This window comes from Toxorhynchites rutilus, chromosome 1 (genome assembly GCF_029784135.1).
Source record: "Toxorhynchites rutilus septentrionalis strain SRP chromosome 1, ASM2978413v1, whole genome shotgun sequence".
Taxonomy (NCBI): domain Eukaryota; kingdom Metazoa; phylum Arthropoda; class Insecta; order Diptera; family Culicidae; genus Toxorhynchites; species Toxorhynchites rutilus.
The window spans coordinates 88,470,908-88,495,903 of NC_073744.1; the positions used below are offsets into that span (position 1 = coordinate 88,470,908).

Consider the following 24,996-nt stretch of genomic DNA (forward strand, 5'->3'; position numbering starts at 1 on the left):
GATGTAGTCAGGGAAACAAACACGGTTGGGAATATACGAAGAAGGATCAACCTGCATGGAGATGAATTCATGATATGAACTCATGAATCCGGAGTGAAAATTTAGCTCGATCAGCCGCTCAAAATTTCCGATCACCAATAGGTTCATGACCTTACACCGGATGAAGAACCGAAGAGATAATAAATTGAAGCGATCTTTTAGTGGGAGTAGGCCTGCCAAAACCTCGAGACTCATGGTATGCGTTGAGGGCATACATCCCAACGCAATACGGAGACAAAGATACTGAATTCGCTCGAGTTTAATTAAGTGTGTTTTGGCAGCTGATTGAAAACAGAAACTGCCATACTCCATCACTGAGAGAATAGTTGTTCTATACAACATTATAAGATCTTCGGGATGGGCTCCCCACCAGGTGCCGGTAATTGTACGGAGAAAATTTATTCTTTGTTGGCATTTTTTACTCAGATACCTAATATGGGCCCCCCAAGTACATTTGGAGTCGAACCAGACCCCAAGATACTTGAATGACATAGCATGAGTGATCGGTTTACCCAAAAGTTGAAGCTTTGGTTTTGCTGGTCTATACTTCCTAGAAAAAACCACCATCTCTGTTTTCTCCGTGGAGAATTCGATCCCTAGCCCAATGGCCCAGGTTGAAAAATTGTTCAAAGTATCTTGTAAGGGTTCTTGTAGGTCGGATTCTGTTGATCCTACGACAGAGACCACTCCATCATCTGCAAGTTGTCTTAGGCTGCAATTTTGTGTAAGGCAATTGTCGATGTCGCTTACATAGAAGTTGTACAAAAGGGGGCTTAAGCATGAGCCCTGGGGGAGGCCCATGTAAGAGACCCGACTTACTGCCGAATCTCCGTGAGAAAAGTTCAAATGCTTCTCACAAAGCAAGTTATATAACATATTATTCAATAGAGGCGGCAGACCCCGAGAGTGTAATTTGTCTGTCAAAACCTCTATTGAAACAGAGTCAAAGGCCCCCTTTATGTCCAAGAATACTGAAGCCATTTGTTTTTTTCCGGCGTAAGCCATTTGAATTTCTGAAGAAAGCAACGCAAGACAATCATTCGTCCCCTTGCCCCTGCGGAACCCATATTGTGTATCTGAGAGTAGGCCATTCGTTTCAACCCATCGATCAAGGCGAAACAAGATGATTTTCTCCAACAATTTCCGTATACAAGACAGCATTGCTATTGGGCGGTACGAATTGAAGTCGGACGCGGGTTTTCCGGGTTTTTGAATAGCTATAACTCGTACTTGTCTCCAATCATCTGGAACAATATTATGCTCCAGAAACGATTGAATAAATTCAACAAGCGATGTTTCGCCACATCAGGGAGGTTTTTCAGCAAGTTGAACTTAATTCTTCCGATCCCGGAGCAGAATTGTTACATGAAAGGAGAGCAAGAGAGAATTCTACCATCGAAAACTCGGAATCAAGATCGCACCTATCTTGTGGTATATCTCGAACAACTTTTTGCACAGGAGCAGAATCAGGACAAACCTTCCGTGCAAAATTAAAAATCCATCGATGTGAATATTCCTCGCTTTTATTTGTTGAAGAGCGATTTCTCATGTTTCGAGCTACTTTCCATAATTTTTTCATTGACGTTTCTCGTGACAAACCTCCCACGAAATTTCGCCAATAAGCACGTTTTTTCCCTTTGATCAAGTTTTTAAATTGATTTTCAAGGTCAAAATACGTTTGAAAATTCTCAATGGTTCCACGTTTCCGAAAAGCTTTAAATGCGTTCGATTTATCCTGATAAAGCTTGGAACATTTGCTATCCCACCATGGATTGGGAGGCCTTTGACAAAAAGTGGAGCCTGGGATGGGTTTTGTTTGAGCGCGAACCGCGCTGTCATATATCAAACGAGAAATGAAGTTATACTCCTCCAATGGAGGCAAACCATCTCTGGAATTGATGGCTAGAGCAATTGCGTCCGCATATTTTTTCCAGTCAATGTGTCTTGTGAGGTCATATGCCATGTTTATAGATTCAGAAGAATTCGAACCAATTGTGATGGAAATTTTGATTGGCAAGTGATCACTACCGTTGGGGTCCTGGATTACATTCCACTTGCAATCTAACGATAATGAATTCGAGCAAAGCGAGAGGTCAAGAGCACTTGGGTTAGCAGGAGGTTTAGGTACACGTGTTGTTTCCCCAGTATTCAAAACGGTCATATTGAAGCAGTTACAAAGGTCATATATCAACAATGAACGATTGTCGTCGTACTGTTCCCCCCAGGCAGTTCCGTGAGAGTTGAAGTCTCCCAAGATCAATCGTGGCTCAGGAAGGAGTGAGCACATGTCAACAAGTTGCTTGCGGCTAACCGCAGCTCTCGGAGGCCAATACAAGCTGACAATACAGAGGTCTTTGCCTCTGATGTTTGCATGACAAGCAACAGCTTCGATCCCTCCAATAGGTGGAAGGTCAATTCGAAAAAATGAGTGGCACTTATTGATACCCAATAGCACCCCTCCGTATCTGTCAACACGGTCCAAGCGTATAATATTAAAATCGTGGAAAGAGAGATCATCTCGCGAAGAAAGACAAGTTTCGGACAGAGCAAAAACATCACAATTGAACTTATGAATTAAAAATTTGAATATATCCAATTTAGGGATAAGACTACGACAATTCCACTGTAAAACAGTTCGCTAATCTTTAAATCGACCAAACGAACGATCACCGGACACCACTAGCTACTAGCTGAGAACAATTCATTCTTTGCACTTCGTACGATGCACTGATCATATATTGCAAGAATTATTCTTCTTCTTGATGTTATAGCTATAACCAGAGTTGCCAACTATAATTTTTAAAAAATCAGGAAGAATGAAAATAAAAATCAGGATAAATCAGGATAGCTCATATTGGGTTGGCCGAAAAGTTAATATCGATTTTTGGGAAAACAAAAACATTTTCAATCAAAGCATTATAATTTAAATTTATATCCATAGTCCTGTTTCACAATCTTTCGTCATCTTTCACACAGCTTAAATATTCTATCCTCCCAGAACATGTTTGCTTCCACGTCGAAAACTGCTGCGAACCATCCATGTGAGAAACAGGTTGCTTGGTAGTAGCTCATAATACAGAATCCATTCCAAATCCCATCAGAAACAGAGTATATCTTCCTTCGGGCGAAGACCGGATATGTCAAAGAATTAATAAGCATGGTATAAATCCTCGCATAAGCGAAATACTAGTGTTTCGCCTGACCTTTTGATCGTTTATATTTTTTCCGAAAACCTACAGCATCACTACAGTCAATTGCAGAAAAGAATATTCTCCCCTACTTGCATGTAAAGAGTATTTCAATAGGGACGTTACAAAAGTAGACCGATAGGAACAGCAAACGACGCCATATTTTTTCCCGCTCTCTTGACATTTCTCTTCAGTATGGTTTGCCATTTCATAATGGAAAGATATAGATCCAACAACGAGTCGAGATTATTAAAATTTACTACCGAAATTCGGAGTCAATGGCCTAAATTTTAAGAGCGCTACGTTCAATTTATAATCGTCATAATCGTCCTGCCAGATCAAAAATTGAGCGTCTAGTGGAAAAATTTGAATCCACAGGCACAGTACAAAATGTTCCCGTGCAAATGAGAAAAAGAAGTGCCCGTAGTATCGAGAATATTGCTGCCGCTAGCGCATCAATTGAAGAAGACCCAAATCAGTCTCTCACACGTCGTTCTTAAGCGTTGGGCATCTCTGTGACGTCGTTGTGGTGAGTTCTGCGAAAAGATCTTGATCAACATCCGTACAAGATCAAATTGACACAAGAACTGAAGCCGCTTGACTATCAGAAGCGTCGTATGTTCGTGAATTTGGCTGAGCAACAACGTTGATCCGGATTTTCATCGAAAAATCATCTTCAACGATGAGGCTCATTTCTGGCTGAATGGCTTCGTCAATAAGCAAATTATGCGTTATTGGTCAGACAGCAATCCACACGTACTCCATGAGTCACCATTGCATCCTGAAAAAAAAGACGGGTGGGTAATGTCGGGGACATAACCGGAGTGACGTAGGACTATACAAAGGGGACAGGTTTTGTTAAATATATATTTTAAATATATTGTTTTATTTTCTTCTCCTACGTGAATACCTACCTATCTACCTGAAAAATGGATTAGTTTACTGTTTACTCTTTATGAACATGTTGGTGGTTCTGAAAAGAACCTTTGGCGTTGTGTTTTTGTTATCACTCGATATTCCCATCTTCTTCGGTTAAACCTTCCTGTTTAGTTATTGCGTTTGCCACTCGCCACAGCTTTCACAGTTGGAAAATTTCTTCCCATCCAGCTTGAACATGTTGTTCAGTAAATTACATTTAATGCGACGTGCCGGAAAAACACTTTGCCACTCACTGAAACTAATTGTTGCCTTGATGAGCGCCGAACCGAAGCTGCTCTGTTCTTGATGCGGGTTTTCTGATTGTCGTGAGCAGCTTTGCAAGCCGACTCGAGCACTCCGACGGCCGAAACTCTATAATCGCTGTTAGGTATATTGGTGCTCCGGCACCAATCCGTTCGGCCTAGTTACCCTTGCGGAGCAATCAGTGAATGCGACCAACAGGGAACTGGAGACCTGCACGGCTCGAGTGAGACTTTGCCTTTCCCTTAACTTGTCCTCCTTTGTTACGTCCACGATGCCGATACCGTACAACCACACGGGTTTACGGTTTGAAAGAATATAAGATTTTTTTTGGGGTCCGCGTGTTTTATACTCTAGCGGTACACACTCACAGGATAGAGACAAATCGGCAGACTCAGCCAGAGGGGCGAGTCCAACGAGACGAACGAATGGGCGTTAAATGGGAGCGATGGCAAAAAATTACATTCATTACGATTTGTTCGCTCGTTGGATTCACATGCAGGATAAAAAGTGTCCTTTTCAGGATCACAAAATTATCTTCAATCTAAAGAGTTTATTGTTTTGTTATCAGTCGATATCCCCATCTTGTTCGGCTAAACCTTTCTGTTTAGCGATTGCGTTTGCCACTCGCCACAGCTTTCAGATGGAAAATTTCATCCCATCCAGCTTTGTGACATGTTGTACAGTAAATTACATTCAATGCGACGTGTCGAAGCGCCACTCAGTGTCGGATTGGAGGCGATATTAACCTGTAATTGAACATTTGTGATGACAGTGGTACAGTGTCGACTTTCAATGTGGGGTCATAATTTGGATCTCTATGTTTACAAAAATGTCCAACTAAATAAGTCGCATTACATGTCCGTCCAATTAGCTAAATGTCGAACTAATTGTAAATTACTGTACTTTCAATCTGGAAACAATTTAAGAATTGGTGAAAATTGAATAATCAGGAAAGTCCCCAACTATCAATAAGCTCAGAACAACTGCCAAATTCACATACTCATCAGATCCTGGCAAACAAATTATGAAAAAATCAATTTGTGTTTTATTATTATTTTGGATAATGTTTTAGAAAGCATTGAACTGTATTTCGTAAACTCTTTTTTGGAAGGTTTAATGGCCCTGAAAAGCGCCTTGTTTTATGGAATGGTTCCAATTTAGAAAACTTAGTACTTGTGGTTTTGAAAAAAACCATTTCGAATGCCCTCGATGCCGCCTTGTTCTGGATTTGCCACCAAAGCAGTTTGTATAAAGAACAAACTTGTTTCTTCTGCTACCTGATGCCGTTTTGCGATTGCGTTTGCCACTCGCCACTCGCTGCAACTGCCTGTTGTCTTGATGTCCACCGAACCGAATGTGTTCTGTTCTGAATGCGGGTTTTTTTTATCGTCGCGAGCATCTTTGCCAGCTAACTCGATCACTTCGGCGGCCGAAACTATATAACGCCGGCTAGGTGGACTGGTGCACTGGTACTAACGCGCTCGGCCTACCTACCCTTGCGGGGAACTCCAGATCAACACGGTTCGAGCGGGATTTTGCCTTTCCCTTCACTTTTCCTCCTTTACCATGTCCAGACATGGCTGATTGGGTTGGTTTGTTGATGTGTTGTGATACGAACCGATGTGGTGTACGGTTTGAATGAGAATGATCGTTACGGAAGGAAGGAAGGAAGGTATTGTATTATAGAGACTTTAAACTTTTGCAGTTCATTCGTCTCTAGCCTTGAGAAAGGCCCTTTGAAAACTGTACTCTACTCTACTCCAGCGCTTCCACCTCCGCCCTCTTGCCTTGAGAAAGGCACTCGATCCCTCGCCGTCCAGCCCGTCCAGCAACGATGTTGTCCAGTCGGTGTCCACACAAAGAATGATGATCGTTACGGAAGGAAGGAAGGTATTGTATTATAGAGACTTTAAACTTTTGCAGTTCATTCGTCTCTAGCCTTGAGAAAGGCCCTTTGAAAACTCTACTCTACTTTACTCCAGCGCTACCACCTCCGCCCTCTTGCCTTGAGAAAGGCACTCGATCCCTCGCCGTCCAGCCCGTCCAGCAACGATGTTGTCCAGTCGGTGTCCAAAAAAGACTGATCGTTACGGCAGCGGAGCGGGGATTTTTAAGCTGACTGGCTGGCTCGAGAATTACGCATGTGTGAGACTGCGACCAATGTTTCGTTCATTTTTTTCTTTTTCTTTTCCAATCGTGCTTCATTCTATTTCGCTGCTGCTCTGGTTGCCCGTTTTGGTCGGTACGATTTGAGGAGCACAAAATGGACCAATCAAAAATGGGCACATAGTGCATTTTGACAATGTTTGATATTTCACAATTATTCAATTATTTATCTCAAGAAAAATGAAATGTTATTCGTTATGATAGATGCGTAGATATATTTCCTTTCAATTGATGCAAAAACCTTTGCGATCTATTGAGAAATGCTCGAGTTATAAGCGTTCCAAATCTTGCATTTTTTCCTACTTGTTCAGTGCCTAGATTTCCATTTCACCCCCTATATCTTCCGGTTAGACGTAGTCCTTCGTCAAAATACGGTTTGGTGCGGTTTATGCTCCGGCGGCGTCATTGGGTCGTACTTCTTCCTTGGTGATGACCGGCACGTTACTGTGAATGGGAATCGCTACCGCTCAATGATAACCGAATATTTTTGGCCCGAATTGGATCATATGGACTTGAACAATATGTAGTTTCAACAGGATGGCGCCACAATCCACACAGCGAATTTAACAATCGATTTATTGAAAACCAAGTTTGGTGAGAGTGTTATCTCACGAAATGGCCCAGTCAATTGGCCGCCTCGGTCGTGCGATTTGACGCTGTTAGACTATTTCCTGTTTCCTTTCCTTTGAATTCTTGAATATTTGAATTTTTAAATCCGTGGTCGAAAACACAACCGGTGTATCTCGACACAAAACTTTTGCTATCCCATCATACTCGGTCGAAACACGTGACCGACAACACACCCCATGCATTTCGATTTTGACGACGAGTCTCTTGTCAAAATTATTACAAAAGCTTCAAGAAGATTTCATATTACAAAGAGGTTTGCGGATCTCCTAAATTTATAAATTCCTCAATGGATAATAAATCCCTACAATATTACAGTCATGGCAGAAACCTAAGTGATAATGCAAGAATAGTTGATTGCCACCAGCACAGATGAGGAGCTTAAGCAGAAGTTCAACTAAGACCGTTTGAAAATCAACGAACGCGGTGATTCGAGGCTTCAACTTACCAATATTGAACCGGATTCAGAAAGATTGGTAGAAATTCACTAGGTTCATCCATCACATTGAATTTTAAATTTTTTATCTTTGCTTGGCGATTTTAATGTTTTTTAAAATCAATTACCTACTTAACTATTTGAATGTTATTTGTGTAAATATTCATTAATTACACTTGATATACTGAATTTTATAATTTTGTACAGTTGATAGTAAACTGCAAGAAATCCTGCAGAATTTTGTGAATGTTCAGCTAAAGTTTATTTCTAAAATAAATTTTTAAAGGGAAAATTTTGTGACAGTGGTGTTGAGGTGTTTTTTTGACGTAGAACTACGTCTTTCATTAAGGGTGCCAAATCAGAAAACAGGTCACGTTTTTATGAAGTAAAGTTAACGTTAATAACTATTTTTGCCGCGAACGGATTTTGACGATTTACACACTAAACTAATCAAAAATTCCGTAAGATTTGTTTAATATGCTATACATTGGAATCCCCTGGTTTGTAAATGGTTAAAATTCATGAAAACTTTAAGCGTTTCCATTTTCCCATACATTTGTTCTGTCCATTTGTGTGCATTCCCGAACAGAGATGTCAATAACGAGCAACTTATCGACGACTAACGGAGGGGAAATCGTAGGATTGCAAGTCTCCGTGAACGAAGGAAAAGTAGAAGAATGAAGGGGAATACTTGCCTAGAGTATAAACAGTGGATCTCGCTGAGGAAAACTTTCATTCGGCATCGGACTGTTGAGCAATCCAGTTCACTTTGCTTTCGCTGCGCTTCGATCTAAGATTGGACCCCACCAGTGGTAATCCAACTTGGATATCGTCGTTTGGTTTTTCTGTTAGTTTTTCGCGTTATTCGTATTGTGTTTTTCTTTCCGCGTCATAAATTGGACGCTTCGTGTAGTGTGTGATGAGCACGAAGAAGAGGAAGGCAGGCTCGAGCCCTGCAAAAAATGAACGCATTGCCAGGGGCAATAAAATTTCGAGGCAAGCGTCATCTAATGATGCACACGATGTTGGTGCAGTGAAAAGCGCTCGCATTGAACCGAGCCTTCGCGAGTGTGACACCGCATCGAACAACAGCGAAATAGGTGATTTCGGCGCGTTGGTCGAAAATGTAAACGCCGTTACCCAGGCAGCAACCAAAATCAAGCTCCTCCCGCTGGTGGTGAAGGCGGCCGCTCTTGACAAACTCATCAGCGAATTCGCATCCATGGGCAGAGTACAAGCTGTGTGGCATAATTCAGTCTTTTTCCAAGCAGTTAACATTGTTCGTTCTCCGTCATCATAAGGGCTTCGTTGGTGCATTTGAGAATGCATCAATGCATTAAACTGACGTTATGGCGAAGCAGGCGTTGAGGTTGTGTGCCAAAAAATATTTAGAGAATACCAAGCATCTTGAATGTCTTATTGGAATGTTATAAGTTATTTAGGTTCGCGTACCAGTCGCAAAACTGCCTTCAACTAGGATTGCATTTGCGCTAATATTGATCATAATGAAGCATTGCTACTGTTTTCGAGGTTATTAACAAAAAGAGTTTATTTCGCTTGTATAGTCACCAAGAACGTAAATGTCGTTCTGGAATTTTGTATGTGATTAGGTTTCGCTTGCCAGTAGCAAAACTTCCTCCACTAAGGGTGACAGCTGCGCTTCTCTCGAGAATGAAAAAGTAATGCAACATTCAACAACAACGCAACAGTTGTTTCTAAAATTTCATAGCATTATAGAATAATATCCGAAGGTATAAATAAGCGACTTATATAAAATAACAGCGTTGTTCTACGTCAACAATGCGGTCGTATCTTGGACACAACCTCCTATAATGTATTCTAGATCTGATGATTTCAGTATGGAGCGCAAATAAACTATATTTTATTTTGTAAAATATTTTAGCTATTACAGGTATCAATCTGCAGGGAACGGCAACAAAATTTCATAAAATAATTCGCATGCTCCATGTGTGATGGGGATAGTTCTCAAACATAGCATCATTTGCTGGAAAATTGGTCTCGCTTCAACACTTTAAAGCCGCACACCGAAGTCATGGACAAGCACAACGAAGTGCTTCTGAATACATTCGTGATATCGAAAAAAAAGTACCGTGTGTTCTACAATGCCGGTGTCTTCGTGTGGGAAGCTGAGAAGTCGAAAAAGGGTAAGTCATTGCTTATAACAACGTACGTAGAAGGGGAAACACTTTTTGCTGGGAATTCTACTTTGCTAACATGTTTGTTCGTTACGGACGCGCTCAATAATCTCCAATCTATTCATCATGCTGATCAAGCTGATTATACTTCAGACTTCAGTACTGTATGTACCCCAGAATTAGCGCTACGATTTTACGTTCACTTAGCAGAATGTGTCTGCTTATATTCGCAAGTTCTATCTTAATTTTTTTAGCTTCGTTTCGGAATTGGAATTGCCTGAAAAAACATACCAATTCCTATGGGCTCATATTAAAATGATGAAACCGAAACTCATTTATATAATCTCCGTGTACCTGAACCAAAACTGTTTCAGTTTAATTTTGATAATATTGGATGCAGTGAATACAAATTCATCGAGCATTGGAACAAATAATTCAAAATATTGGAAAACATGATAATATTATTCGATTAACCCGTTAATCATAAATGCATGTTCTTTGGGATCGTTCTTTTGGAGCTCGACTTGACGCAAACGTGGATTTCTATTCCCAGCTTGAGCCAATTTCATCGAAAAGGGTGCATTTATTCACACAATTCAGTGGATTACAGCCACGCAACACGTATTTTGTGTATAATTGTTTGTTTAGCTTATTTAGCGAAAAAGGCACGTCTAATCAAATTGATCAAATGTTCTCGTTTCTTGCCTGTCTCCAATGAGTGCCAATAGTGGGCAAACAAGAATCAGGTTTTCGTTATTCATCGCCGTTAGTTTGAATACTCACATTTCCTCGTCATCTGAATTTTGAATCTCTTGTTCTTGTTTCTGATTTTTGTTTATTGTTAACATTCAACGGCAGAAGCGCTTTCAACTCTCAGGTGTGCAAATGCTCGCTTTCGGTTTCCTAGTTCCAAGAGAGGAATATTTGACTTATGCAAATATTGTTGCATAAATTTTACATCCTAGATAAAACTTCACCAATGAATGAAAATGAATCACTTGTTTTTGTGAGACGAACATTCTCGTGATTCACATCAATTAACCTTTCAGCATAATACAGAAGCACAGTGCTTGTTCGCTAACTGAGCTGGAAAAGAAACGCATTCAACTCGCTAACTGGGTCATAGATGCCAGAGATGACATTGCGCGTTTCGAAACGAGTAACTCGTTTCAAGATAATTCAAACTCGAATCGAATTGATTTTAGTATTATGTATCTTTTTCGAGTTAATATAGGGTTGGGGAAAAAGAAATGTCGTATTTCTGATCGAAATTTGACGCTTTATTTAACATACTTAAAATTATCCAATTTAAGTCAAATATGCGCCGTTTTGTTCGCAAACTTGTTGCCATTTAGAAGGCAACTTCATTATCCCCCCTTATAAAACCCCCCTACTTATTTGAAAAAAACTCAGACAGCCAGTTTTCGCAAGCCTCTTTTAAGGCCAACTTAGTATCACCAAGAACGTTTTGCATGGACCGGAAAAGATGATAATCACATGGAGCCAGGTCCGGACTATACGGTGGGTGCAATAGGACGTCCCATCTGAGCTCCCGTAGCTTCTGGTGGGTCATCAAAGATGTGTGAGGCCGAGCGTTGTCCTGGTGGAAAACAATACCATTCCTATTGATCATTTCTGGCCGCTTCTGGTCAATCGCCTGCTTCAAACTGTCAAGCTGCTCACAGTAGAGAACCGAGTTGAGGGTCTGGCCATAGTTGAGCAGCTCATAGTGGATCCCTTCCAATCCCACCAAACACACACCAAAACCTTCCTGGCTGTCAATCCGGGCTTGGCGATGGTTTGGGCCGGTTCACCGCGCTTCGACCACGACTTTTTTCGCTTTAGGTTGTCGTACGTGATCCACATTTCATCACCAGTCACCATCTTCTTCGAAAATGGGTCGAGTTCGTTCCGTTTCAGCAGTGCATCGCAGGCGTTGATTCGGTCTAAAAGATTTTATTGCGTCAACTCGTGTGACACCCATATATCCAGCTTTTTTTGGAATCCAATCTTCTGCAAATGGTTCCAAACGGTTTTATGGTCTATACCCAGTTCCTGGCCAATCGAGCGAGTGCTCCAGTCCAATCGATTGGCCTACCAGTACGGAGTGTATCTTAGACAGCCACTACACCAGAACGAAATCGATCAAACCAACGCTGTGCTGTGCGAATCGTTACAGTATCGGGTCCATAAACTATACGATTTTTTTCGGCCGCCTTCGTTGCAGTTTTACCTCGCGGGTAGTAAAAACGTAAAATATGGCGAATTTCTTGTTTGGTGGACTCCATCTTTGACGCGCTATAACTTGAGACTGAAAAGGACAATCACAATACTGTCAAAACGACACTTGTAGCACAGATTGTTGTCTTTAAATAGCCGTATAGTATGACCCGATGCGATAAGTACAACACAAGATATGTTTAAGTGTTGCCATATATTGACAATATACGAAATTTCTTTTTCCCCAATATTTTCAGTGTACTAGATTTCCAGCAAAATTTGTTTCGAAGAGAAATGTCAAATTTTTGCAAATATCAATGCCGAAAAACAAATTTAATTTGATATTATATTAGAAAAAATCGCGAAATGTGTTTTGACGTCAGCGATAAAGAAGAAGAGAGCACGCTTATTCCACTTCACCTGTTTATTTGCGGCTTCCGACTTTTGAATATTATTGTTGTATTTTCAGTTTCGTTTCAAAACATACAACTAAACTGTGTTCTATGATTTATCAACTAAGGATAAACGTGGATTCCTGTATATTCAGTTTTTCAACTTTGAACTTTGCAAGAATCGGCATGCGTTTGTGTGGCGTGACGACACGCTCTGTGCGAATGATTTGTATTAAATGACCATTTCGCCGTATTGTAGCAAGCTATAACTATTTTTAATGTTTTTGCTTGCTGATCCTGCAAACTTCGTCTCGCCCAAAATTGTTTCTTGTATAAATACTTTCAAACATTCACGTGTTCTTACAAAGCGAACGTTCGTGGGTGGCACTTGCAAATAATATGTTTTTTCCATTATATGGTATACATGTTTGATACAGAAAATATAATAAAATGATGACTTCTGAAATCGGACGATTCCATCCTCGAGTTTTACCCTTACCCCTTTGCTTGAATAGTTTTCGAGTATGCAGAAATTTGTGTTTATTTGTATGGCAGCCCTCCTCAGAGAGGGGGAGAGGAAACCGTATCACAATGAAAACATTTCTTGTCCCTTAGAATCTCCACATGCCAAATTTGGTTCCATTTGCTTGCTTAGTTCTTGAGTTTTGCAGAAATCTGTGTTTCATTGGAGAGTGGCGGGGTCTCGAACCACCATAAAACATTTTTTTGCTCCCTGAAACCTCCACTTGCCAAATTTGGTTCCATTTGATTGCTTAGTTCTCGAGTTATGCAGAAATTTGTGTTTCATTTGTATGGTAGGGGGGAGGGGGGAGGATCTCGAACAACAATAAAAACATTTTTTGCTCCCTGAAACCCCCACTTGCCAAATTTGGTTCCATTTGATTGCTTCGTTCTCGAGTTATGCAAAAAAATGTGTTTCATTTGTATTTTGTACATTTTTCAAGAAAGGATAGCTAGTTAGCTTTAATTTGATATATAGATCATATGAATCAGTTTAGTAGTTCAAAAGAAATAAATTTTAGAAGAAAGTCATTTTTGGAAGAAAAGGGAAGAATGATTTTTCGAAGCATCGATTGACTTTGAAAAATCATAACTCAAATACAAAAAGAAAAAGGCCTCTCTGATTTCAGCTTCCAAGAAAAAATATAAAAACATATACATGGTCCCGAGACCATGAAAACTATAAAAATCAAATACAATCAATTTTAACGGAAACAAAATTCAAATTTTCTGCAACAGTAGTATTTTTCTAATAAAGACCGGCTGTCTTCAATTTGATCTGTCGATCGTATAATCGGTCCAATAGTTCAAAAGTTATGAATTTTTAAAAAAGTCATTTTTGGGAAAAAGGTAAAAAATGGGTTTTTTGGACCATCCTAAAATGGAAATGGACACCCTTACAAAAAAAATAAAAAATACGGTTCTAATATTTTATACATAATATATCTGAGAGCCACTATATCGGATTGGCATGAAATGGCTGTATATATAGATATAATTATGTGGTTTTTTAAACTCGCCCCCCTCAAAGGTTTGTGCACAAAAATCAAATTCGTTTCAAAGAATTTATTATATAACTAGTGCTTATTAAAATAATGTTTTCAATTTTTCCCCAAAATACGATTTGAAATTTGATTCGTTGGTGCATAACCTTATGGAATGGGTAATAATTGAATCATATGTAATCTAGTCAGTATATAATCGAGTGTGTATATACAGTAATCGTTCGCTAACTGGTCCTGGTTTAACTGGTCTGCTATTTAACTGGGCGAACGTTAACTGGTCCTTGGACCAGTTAAAAAGCACAATTTCGTAAACAATCGACGCCATATTCAAATGGAAGATTTGCTGTGAGGGGCATTCGAATGTAATTTTAAATGTTATGAAAGTTGACATTATTTTCGCACGACAAAAACATTGATTAAACTACAGAAAAACAATTTTCTCAAATCATATATCATACCTGTTGTCGCACTCAATGCGAATCCTTTTATTTATCCAATTACAGGAACTAAGCGAATCAAACAATTCATTGAAGTTTCCCTCGATTTTATTTGACGTTTAACATGCCGGACCAGTTAAAACGCGAATGTCGATAAGTGGTCTTCTCTTTTCGCCCAGTTAGTGAATGTTTACTGTAATTCAGTCCGCCCTGTATCTTTGTTGTTAGGAATTATTCGAACCAATTTGAAACAGTCCCGTTTGTTGTTCCCCAGCGATTTGCTTATCGAGGTTATCAGTTTTCTATTTTCGATCAACATGTACCCGAATTAAACATCGTTTGCTGGATAAGAAATTTGCGTCGCCAGATGACGTTAATAGATCAAAATAAAGCAATCCCTTTCTTTAAAAGTTACAAAGCCAAATTCGGTTCTACATCAAATATTTCCGAAATTCCGAGCCAACTTCTGTATGGACCTTATTACTGGCAGCATATTTAGCATCTTTTCTATAATCAGTGATTTATGACTATAATAATAACACCAACGGCCCATTTCTCTCCTTACTTGCAGATAAAGTTACGATTCCCATAACTGATATCATATCTGTCGCGGTATCAACTACCGCAAGTGGTAGATCTTCTAGTAAATATGTTCCACAAAACATAGCTACAACATACGGAACTACTTCTAGTACCCACGCACCGATGAACGAGGACATTGATTTCGAACGCATTCCAGTTCTTCATACATCGGAATCGATTTCAACTAATGCCACTATCAATACAGTAACGACTACGACCAACGTCAGCAACAGAGGTATGAAAGTGCATTTTTTTATTTACAAGGTAAATGTTATATCCTAAAACCCCCATTACAGTGAACTCGTATGACTTGTTGAACGCAGAGACTAACACTGCTGATGAAATTCTAAGTGGACGAGGCACGGCCAGCGCAAACTATTTAATTATACATTATACGCGACTTGTTTCGCACCGTACCTGTAAGTGGAGAGTGCAACAGCTGGTGCTTTTTAACATCGAGCAGCGAATCATAAGGCTATGGTACAACCGGTTATCGGAAGATATCAGAGGTAAGACGCTGCATATACTCATGTTTTATGCATGTATTCTTAATGCTGTCGCTTGTTTTTTTTCTTTCAGATCAAAATCGACCAAAAAATCTGCTACTGTTTCTGAATCCGTATGGAGGCAAGCGGAAAGCATTCGCTTTGTTCCAGAAATATGCAAAGCCTCTGTTCAAGCTAGCCCAGATCGATGTCAATCTTATCATTACTCAGCGAGCCCAGCAAATATATGATATCATGACTTCGCAAACAATAAACTTGAACTCATACGATGGAATTGTGTGCTGCGGAGGAGACGGGACTTTTGCTGAGCTTTTCAATGGGCTTGTTTACAGAACAATGATTGACTTAGGTATGGTATTCGTTAAGATCATTCGTCAACCATTCTTTTGGGTGGACGCATTTGAGGTGCATTTTTTTTTGAACACACAACAGAAATGCGAAGTAAAGGAATTGAACAAAAAATATGAAATTTTAGAATTTGAAATTGGTTTTATGGGACCTGAAATCCGACTATGGAATATGAAGTATCGACATGGTGTTTGAATCAGTTACCTATGCACGCAATTAAAAAAAAGTCCATCTTGAATTGGAATACAAAATCTGAATTTAAATTGTGGAAAATGAAAACTATAGACTCTGGCTTACGATTAAAATATGAAACGTCAATTTATCATGTAAGATGAACTGGTTCGAAAACAATTTATAACTAGGTTGACCTAATAATAGTTCAGGAATAAAAACGGGACAAATAAGCCAGTAACTTTTCATATTTGATTGTGTCACTTGTAACTTTTCATATTTGATTGTGTCACATTTACCCGAAACCCACTCACCCGAAAGACATCCACCCGAATTCCACTTGCCCGGATGTAACACTTGCAATACACTCAAAAAGCAACACAGAAAGAAAAGAAGACGACAGGTCAATTGTGCCTACACTAATTTCTAAAAATGACACAGCGAAGTCTTCAAAGTGTTTTTCGAATTTCCTCATTACAATTTCTCATTTTACTTCGTAACAGGAGTTTCGATAGAACTCATAATCTGATTTGTTGGAATTTTTCCTTCTTCATTCTGGTAAACATTCCATTTGGGTAAATGTTGCATTCGGGTATTTTTCACATTCAGCTAATTCGTTACATTCGGGTAAACGTTGCATTCGGGTAAATGTCCATTCGGGTATTTGTCGCATTCGGGTAAATGACCATTCGGTTATATGCTGCATTCGGGTATTTGTTACATTCGGGTATGGGTATGTGTTACATTCGGGTAAATGTGCTTCGGGTAAACGTGTTTCGGGTGAATGGGATACAATATCATATTTTTCGAAAAAAAAATTGAGTGATTAAAGCCGAGTATAAAACAAAATGATCAAACATTCTTGGATGTACCTACTTTGATCTCTACAACGAAGGAACATTTAGATGATTAAGTGACGTTGTGAAGGATATTATGATTTTTGGAAGTATTATCATTAAATTTGTCACATTCCAGATCCAAGTTCTGTTTGACAATTATAACATTCATGATTTCAACATTGAGTCGTGACTCTCCCGTTGTCCACATATTGTTCAGGGGACTTATTTGTGACTTTTTTCGAACGATCAAACAATTTCCGTCAATTCGAGCATTGTTTCCGGGATAAAAGTGGCTTCAAATTGCAGTGTTGCTTTCGGCGACCGGTTCTCGCGTGTGCTTTTTTTGGGAATTACGTCGAGGGTCGTCTAAGTGCTTTCGATGGTGCTTTACCCTCCAAACGTATTAGCACGTAGTATTAGTAACAAAAGGGATGCAGATGAAGAGGCTCAAACTACGGTAGACAAGACTTTTACCTTCTCGAAGTTGGATGAATTTTCGAACCTTCAGACAGAACAAATCATTGACACACGAAAAATAAAAAAACGCAGAGAAAGCTGCGCATTGTTTCCGGGTTAAAGGTGGCTTCAAAGTGCAGCATATTTCAAGCCGGTTGTAACAAAGGTATTTTCCTGAGTGAGAGCTGTGTTCTTCAACGGATGAAGATGGAAATTTGTTACGCAATGCCTGTCCTTGCTTCTTATAGTCCTACGTTAACAATTCGGTTGAGTCTTGGACATCTTGGACAACCTCTGTAGGGGAAGGTGGCGGGACCATCATCATCATCTTATTGCAACTGTTCAAAATCACAATTGAGTGGCTCAAAATGAAAGGGGTGTAAGTGACATGATCGATTCATTTTTATAAAAGCGTATCCAATACAATTGATATTTTTTTCGAAAAAAAACATTATTCGGAATGGTTGGGATCAACTATTTAGAAAAAATAACATTTCAAATACAACGTTAAAAAATATTTTTATTTCATAAAATAAAATTTGGTAACTCGAAACATGTCCTCATGTATTTTTTTTCAAAATAATCCAACTGCCAATACAAATGAAACACAAACTTCTGGTTAACTCGACAACTAATCAAGCAAATGGAGTCAAATTTGGGATGTGAGGATTTTTGGGTACGAGAATTTTTTCTATGATGGTATGACACCCCTCCCTCCTCTGGAATGGAGAGAGGGTTCCGTAAAAGTAATACAAATATTTCAACCAAGCATAATCAAATCAAACATGGCAATTGAAAATTTCGGAAAACTCTGAAGGAAAATGGGAAAATTCTGAACATTCAATTCGCATATGTTCTACAAGTATATAGTGACAAGCGTTGTTAGTCCATTTGATGTTTGCGGTAACGAAATTGATCTTCGTTCGAAAGTGGAAATGGATTCTAATGTGAAAGAACGCACTCCTATATCATCTTCTATCTATTTAAATAAAAATGGATCGCCGAATGTGTTTATAAGAGCAACACTCGAGAAAGGAATTGTCCGATTTAGGGCTGTCTCCATTCTATCATATTTTCTGTATCAAACATTTATTCCATGTAACGGAGAAACATGTTATTTGCAAGTGGACATAAATATAAATAAAATAACTCAAATACTCAAAAAACTCATAACTCAAAAACGAAAAAAACGTCTCTCTGGTTTCGACAAATGTTATGTGAAAAATCCTCAGCTTTCCAGAAAAAATAAAAAAGTATTATTTTTTCTCAGTGTATATTTTTTCACGTTTTAACATCAATACTCTATAACTCTTTCCAAGACACTCCCCTTTATTCCGCGCGGCGAATGAGGTGAGATGACTCAAGTCACTGCTTTCCCGTAGGCGAATGGCGTGACTAAAGGGTGTGTCACATCAAATTGCATCACGGAAAAAAACGCTGTAGAAATTTAATTTTTAGGAATTATATCTTCAGCTTTCGCTTATAATCAGATAAGAGTGTATAGATCACGTTGGCCATGCTTCACTGTGAATTTTTCGTAAATTTGGAAAAATGTCGTCGAACGAAAAAGAGCGTCGTGCATTAATCCTGTACACTCATTCGTGAATCCGGAGTTGTCACATCGGAACATTGGTAAGATGCTGGGAATCGTCCAATCCACGGTCAGCAGAGTACTAAAACGATACTTCGAGAACCTAACCATCGACCGGAAGGTGAAGAACGGCAAAAATGGATGCTCCGTCAGTGAAAAAGATCACAAGCGCGTAGTTAAGCAGTTTAGACGTGATCCGAGAAGTTCGGTCCGGGATGTCGCCAATAAGCTGAATTTGTCAAGTTCATTCGTCCAGCGGACCAAGCAGCGGGAGGGCCTGCGTACATACAAGGTTCAGAAGGCTCCTAACCGCGACGAAAGGCAAAACATGGTGGGGAAGACGCGAGCCCGGAAGCTGTACACCGAAATGCTGACGAAGCCGCATTGCCTGGTAATGGACGACGAAACCTACGTCAAAGCGGACTTTCGTCAGCTGCCGGGCCTGTTGTTCTTCTCCGCAGAGGACAAATTCAGCGTTCCGGAGGAGATTTGCAAGCAGAAACTATCCAAGTTTGCCAAAAAGTACATGGTGTGGCAAGCGATCTGCTCTTGCGGAAAGCGGAGCGCCCCCTTCGTGATGACCGGCACGGTAAACGGGCAGGTTTACCTTAAGGAGTGCCTACAGAAGCGCTTACTACCACTATTGAAGCAGCACGAGGGCCCGACCATCTTCTGGCCGGATCTCGCTTCGTGCAACTATTCAAAGGACGTGTTGGAGTGGTACGAAGCCAACGGGGTCACCTTCGTGCCAAAGGAAATGAACCCGCCCAACGCGCCGGAGCTTCGCCCAATAGAGAAATATTGGGCGATTATGACGCAGGCCCTCCGGAAGAACCCAAAAGTTGTCAAATCGGAGGCGGACTTCAAGAGAAATGGATTTCTGTTCAAAAAAAACTACAACCTGACGTTGTACAGAACCTTATGAACGGGGTAAAGAGGAAGGTGCGAGCATACGGGCTTGGGCTCGAAGTATGAATAAAAAGAAAATTCCAAAAGATGTCTAATAGTTTTTATTTTACAGTCTAAAATTTTCAAAAGGATCGGTCTACTGGGCGAATTTCTACAGCGTTTTTTCCGTGATGCAATTTTATGTGACACACCCTTTATAGTTTGTCACTAGGTAAGATTTGAAGTCGTGTCTTCATATGTTATCGACTCGGGTATCGGAAAGAAGTTAAAAGGTAAGGTAGCTTCCACAATGAAGCGAGAAACCTTGCTATCTCACCTCACTCGCCGCGTGGAATAAGGGGGACTATCTCGGTAGGACTCATAGTTTTTGAGATATAAATTATCAAAGATTTCTCTCACTAAAATCGATACGCCCTTTTCAAAAGTTACACTTGAGTCGAAAAATTCCCAAATGCTGTAGAATACCTCCAACCCAAACGGAATACAAACTTTCATTCGAATAAAAATACTCATGTTCTGTCATTTGTCGATTTCATTTGGAATTGCTCTATAGACTCGGGCTTACGATTAGAATCTGAAACGTGGATTTATTATATAAGATGAACTCGAAAACAAGTTATTACGAACGGCAGGACGTAAAGGGTGTGTCACATCAAATTGCATCACGGAAAAAACGCTGTAGAAATTCGCCCAGTAGACCGATCCTTTTGAAAATTTTAGACAGTAAAATAAAAACTATTGAACAACTTTTGGCATTTTCTTTTTATTCATACTTCGAGCCCAAGCCCGTATGCTCGCACCTTCCTCTTTACCCCGTCCATAAGGTTCTGTACAACGTCAGGTTGTAGTTTTTTTTGAACAGAAATCCATTTTCTCTTGAAGTCCGCCTCCGATTTGACAACTTTTGGGTTCTTCCGGAGGGCCTGCTTCATAATCGCCCAATATTTCTCTATTGGGCGAAGCTCCGGCGCGTTGGGCGGGTTCATTTCCTTTGGCACGAAGGTGACCCCGTTGGCTTCGTACCACTCCAACACGTCCTTTGAATAGTGGCACGAAGCGAGATCCGGCCAGAAGATGGTCGGGCCCTCGTGCTGCTTCAATAGTGGTAGTAAGCGCTTCTGTAGGCACTCCTTAAGGTAAACCTGCCCGTTTACCGTGCCGGTCATCACGAAGGGGGCGCTCCGCTTTCCGCAAGAGCAGATCGCTTGCCACACCATGTACTTTTTGGCAAACTTGGATAGTTTCTGCTTGCGAATCTCCTCCGGAACGCTGAATTTGTCCTCTGCGGAGAAGAACAACAGGCCCAGCAGCTGACGAAAGTCCGCTTTGACGTAGGTTTCGTCGTCCATTACCAGGCAATGCGGCTTCGTCAGCATTTCGGTGTACAGCTTCCGGGCTCGCGTCTTCCCCACCATGTTTTGCCTTTCGTCGCGGTTAGGAGCCTTCTGAACCTTATATGTACGCAGGCCCTCCCGCTGCTTGGTCCGCTGGACGAATGAACTTGATAAATTCAGCTTATTGGCGACATCCCGGACCGAACTTCTCGGATCACGTCTAAACTGCTTAACTACGCGCTTGTGATCTTTTCCACTGACGAAGCATCCATTTTTGCCGTTCTTCACCTTCCGGTCGATGGTTAGGTTCTCGAAGTATCGTTTTAGTACTCTGCTGACCGTGGTTTGGACGATTCCCAGCATCTTACCGATGTCCCGATGTGACAACTCCGGATTCTCGAAATGAGTGTACAGGATTAATTCACGACGCTCTTTTTCGTTCGACGACATTTTTCCAAATTTACGAAAAATTGACAGTGAAGCATGGCCAACGTGATCTATACAGTCTTATCTGATTATAAAACCAAAGCTGAAGATATAATTCTTAAAAATTAAATTTCTACAGCGTTTTTTCCGTGATGCCATTTGATGTGACACACCCTTTATGAAGCAAGTTGAATTTGAGCAACCTTTGAACGAAAATCCAGACTGAAGTTTGACTCTCAACGTTAAGTTACAAAATTGGCGATTTCATTACTGTGTCGTTTTAGTTTATGTTAGACTAATGTCTAACTAAAGAAATCAATATGTGTAACATATAAGTTCTCCTTTTTTTACTTTTTTCTGAAGGAATGGACATAAATAAACCACCATATATTCCGAAACCAACTATTCCCATCGGTATTATCCCAGCCGGTAGTACCGATACCGTAGCATACTGCTTGAATGGAACTACAGACGTTAAAACTTCCATCATTCATATAATCCTGGGTCAATCCTACGGATTAGACATTTCCAGTGTATATCGTAATAGCAATGTTTCTCCTAGTAACGTAAACGCAACTTGTAAGCCCACTGAAAAAGATAGTATTGATAATAATCGACCACAGCTGCTCAAATTGTACGCCAGCGTACTCTCCTATGGATTTCTTGGCGATGTATCAGTGGATAGTGAGAACTATCGGTGGATGGGCCCGAAAAGATATGATTACTCAGGTACATACAAATTGAAATCTATTTTAGGATCAGCATAATGCCTTTTTTCTGTATTGAAGGTTTTAAGAAATTCCTGCGAAATCGTGGCTATGAAGCGGACATTACAATACAGATTGAGAAAGAAGATATCGACGGCGTTCGAGTGGACCGTAACAATCCTCACGATGGAGTACGGTGTTTGGAAAATTGCCAGCGCTGTCAACTGGCATCGACCAAGAATAACAACTCAATTAACTGTGATATTGAAGAAGTGACTGTCAGTGGAAGGTTCCTTATGGTTAATGGTGCTAACATTTCTTGCTCATGTTACCGAAGTCCGCAAGGATTTAATCCATACAGTCACCTTGGTGATGGCTATATAGATCTGATACTAGTGCGACATACATCATTCCTGAATAATATTCGTTTACTTCAAGCAATGTCATCCAAAGTGAAAAAGATTGTAAGTTGAACAAACATAGATACTTTTTACATATTTGATTCATACTGTATCATACCCGTACCCGGCATAATCATTAAACTCCAATAACGACTATCTTGAGAGAGTGAAACGCATGCTAATTAAACGAATTAAACTAACACAAAACACCGTTTGTCATCGTATCCGTATACTATTTCCTCAAACGAGCTGTTGTGTTTTTTGCTGCAACAGAATGATCACTAAAAAGACCACATCTACTCACTCACCAAACAACCTCGAACTTGACCTAAGTTAAACTGCTCACAACTGGTTTATTAGTATTTAATCTCCTCGCACACGTTTTACAACGCTTGCTTGGACGTCGTGCGCATAATAAAAAACCACTCTTGTTTTGTTTTTTCTTCTCTACGCTTCCTCTTCCCAACCGTTGAATGAACAGAGCGATTTACCGTTTGTAAAGATCTATCGAACAAAGAAATTTTCATTCCACGGAGACGCTCGGCAGTTTCCTGACAAAGGGCGGGATAATACGGCAATGGAGAGCGGCGAGCATGAGCAAACTTCCTCAACAAGCAATACCTGTAATGTAGACCACTCCAGCGATAATTCGAAGAATACATCTAGGCAAAACGACGTATCTACATGGAACTGTGACGGGGAAATTCTTTTGGATACAAATATCACAGTAGAGTACGTGCAGTTATTTATATTATACTATCAACAGACTACTTTACTAACTTTATTTGCAGATGCAATTGCCAGCTAATAAATGTGTTTCGCCGAGGAGTCAGCTGTCATGACAATAGCTGTATTGAAAATAATCCAAGTTTCTTAAACTGCTGTGGGCTGTGTAAATAACTCCTATATCGTGAGGACATCCCATGAAGTGTAAGATTAATCTCCATCATTTCTACCCAGAAATTAGTTTCTAAAAAACCTACCTGTGATTGGTATTCGGAAAAAAGTATCTGTGTATGCTTTAAGACTTTAACATTAAGATTTGGCACTTTTGTCTTCTAAAATACATATTGTTTTGTATTGTAGAAATTTCCATTCTAGTCAATGGAACATTCCGGTAGAATCACAGTATCCAAAAGTGTAATAAAAGCAAAAAAAAATGGATAGTCGCTGGTAGAATATCCTTTCTAGTTTTAGCTGATAGTGTTACTGTTTAGGATTCTGAGTCCAGAAACGAGTATTCTAGCAAGGAAGTATAGTTAAGATTACAATAAGAAGGCACCTATGAGATAGGTATTTCAGTTGAATCCCCCTATTAACACTAGTCGCATATATTTTGTAATGCATCCTCATGTGCTGGTTTTGTATGAAGTTGGAATAAAACTTACTCGCTCAGAATTATGTTCTGGTTTTATTTTAATTCTATTGATCTTTTCAGCATTCTTTGTCAACTGGCTTTTGTAGCTCGTTAGTGTAGCATTAGTAGTTACATAATTATTTTACGAGCAAAACAAGCTAAATAGGGAATGGGAATTTGAACTCGATAAAACAATAGTGAATGTCCACGTGTGTCCACGGTGAGGTGAGTAAGGGATACAGATAATGTCCACGTGGAAAAAATGTTGAGATCCACATCATAAAATAAATTAAATCTACTCTGCATTTTCGGGAATGATAAAACTTTCCGCACACCCTGAATTAGAGATCGGCAAAATCGGCAGTGAGCGGTTCAAAGCCGTGGATTGGATTGGACGATTCCATCAAGTAGTGCTCAATTATTTTACGAATCCTCAAGTATACGGTAAGAAGCAGGGAGTTCCACGTAAATCGAAGCCCTCTGACCGGGATGAGCGGGAAATAGCTAGAACAGGTTCGATTACCTCAAAATCGCATGTGACCGATTCCATGAGGTTATGCACCAGAGAACCAAATTTCAGATCTCGTATTAGGAGAAAATTGAAAACGTTATTTGAGTAAGCACTAGTTATATCATATTTTTTTTTTTGTAACAAATTTAATTTTTATGAACCAAACTTTGAGAGAGACGAGTTTAAAAAACTACATAAATATATTTGAAATATTTTAGGTTTTCACTATTTTTATGTTTCTTGATATATCTCCGCACATGCTTAACCAAACTTCAATTTCTATATACCATTGAATGGGTGATAAAATGTTTGTTTGAAGAGTCATGGGTAGACCTACGTTTCATTTTGTGAATGATATGAAACAAGCATTTGAAAAACAGGTAATTTGAAGCGTTGTAACGTCACAAAAATAGAGCATTTTTTTAGTTTATCAGATGAACATAGGTTCAAACATTTTTATACTTGGGTTTCTCTGAGCAAACAATGAGA

General features: G+C 39.8%; 1 protein-coding gene across 2 annotated transcripts in view; it reads left to right on the plus strand.

The window, feature by feature from the left end:
- LOC129774695 (ceramide kinase) overlaps positions 1–24,040 on the plus strand; it is a 44,874-nt gene extending 20,834 nt beyond the window's left edge. The window contains exons 2-9 of one of the 2 annotated variants that reach the window (XM_055778569.1): positions 9,542–9,803; positions 14,941–15,186; positions 15,248–15,460; positions 15,531–15,806; positions 21,895–22,260; positions 22,320–22,702; positions 23,121–23,371; positions 23,431–24,040. In XM_055778569.1, coding sequence (XP_055634544.1) covers positions 9,692–9,803; positions 14,941–15,186; positions 15,248–15,460; positions 15,531–15,806; positions 21,895–22,260; positions 22,320–22,702; positions 23,121–23,371; positions 23,431–23,539 — 1,956 coding nt within the window. In that variant the 5' untranslated portion in view covers positions 9,542–9,691 and the 3' untranslated portion in view covers positions 23,540–24,040. The remainder of the gene's footprint in view (positions 1–9,541; positions 9,804–14,940; positions 15,187–15,247; positions 15,461–15,530; positions 15,807–21,894; positions 22,261–22,319; positions 22,703–23,120; positions 23,372–23,430) is intronic. The other variant, XM_055778576.1, reaches the window with a different exon arrangement.
- The last annotated feature ends 956 nt before the right edge of the window (positions 24,041–24,996 follow it).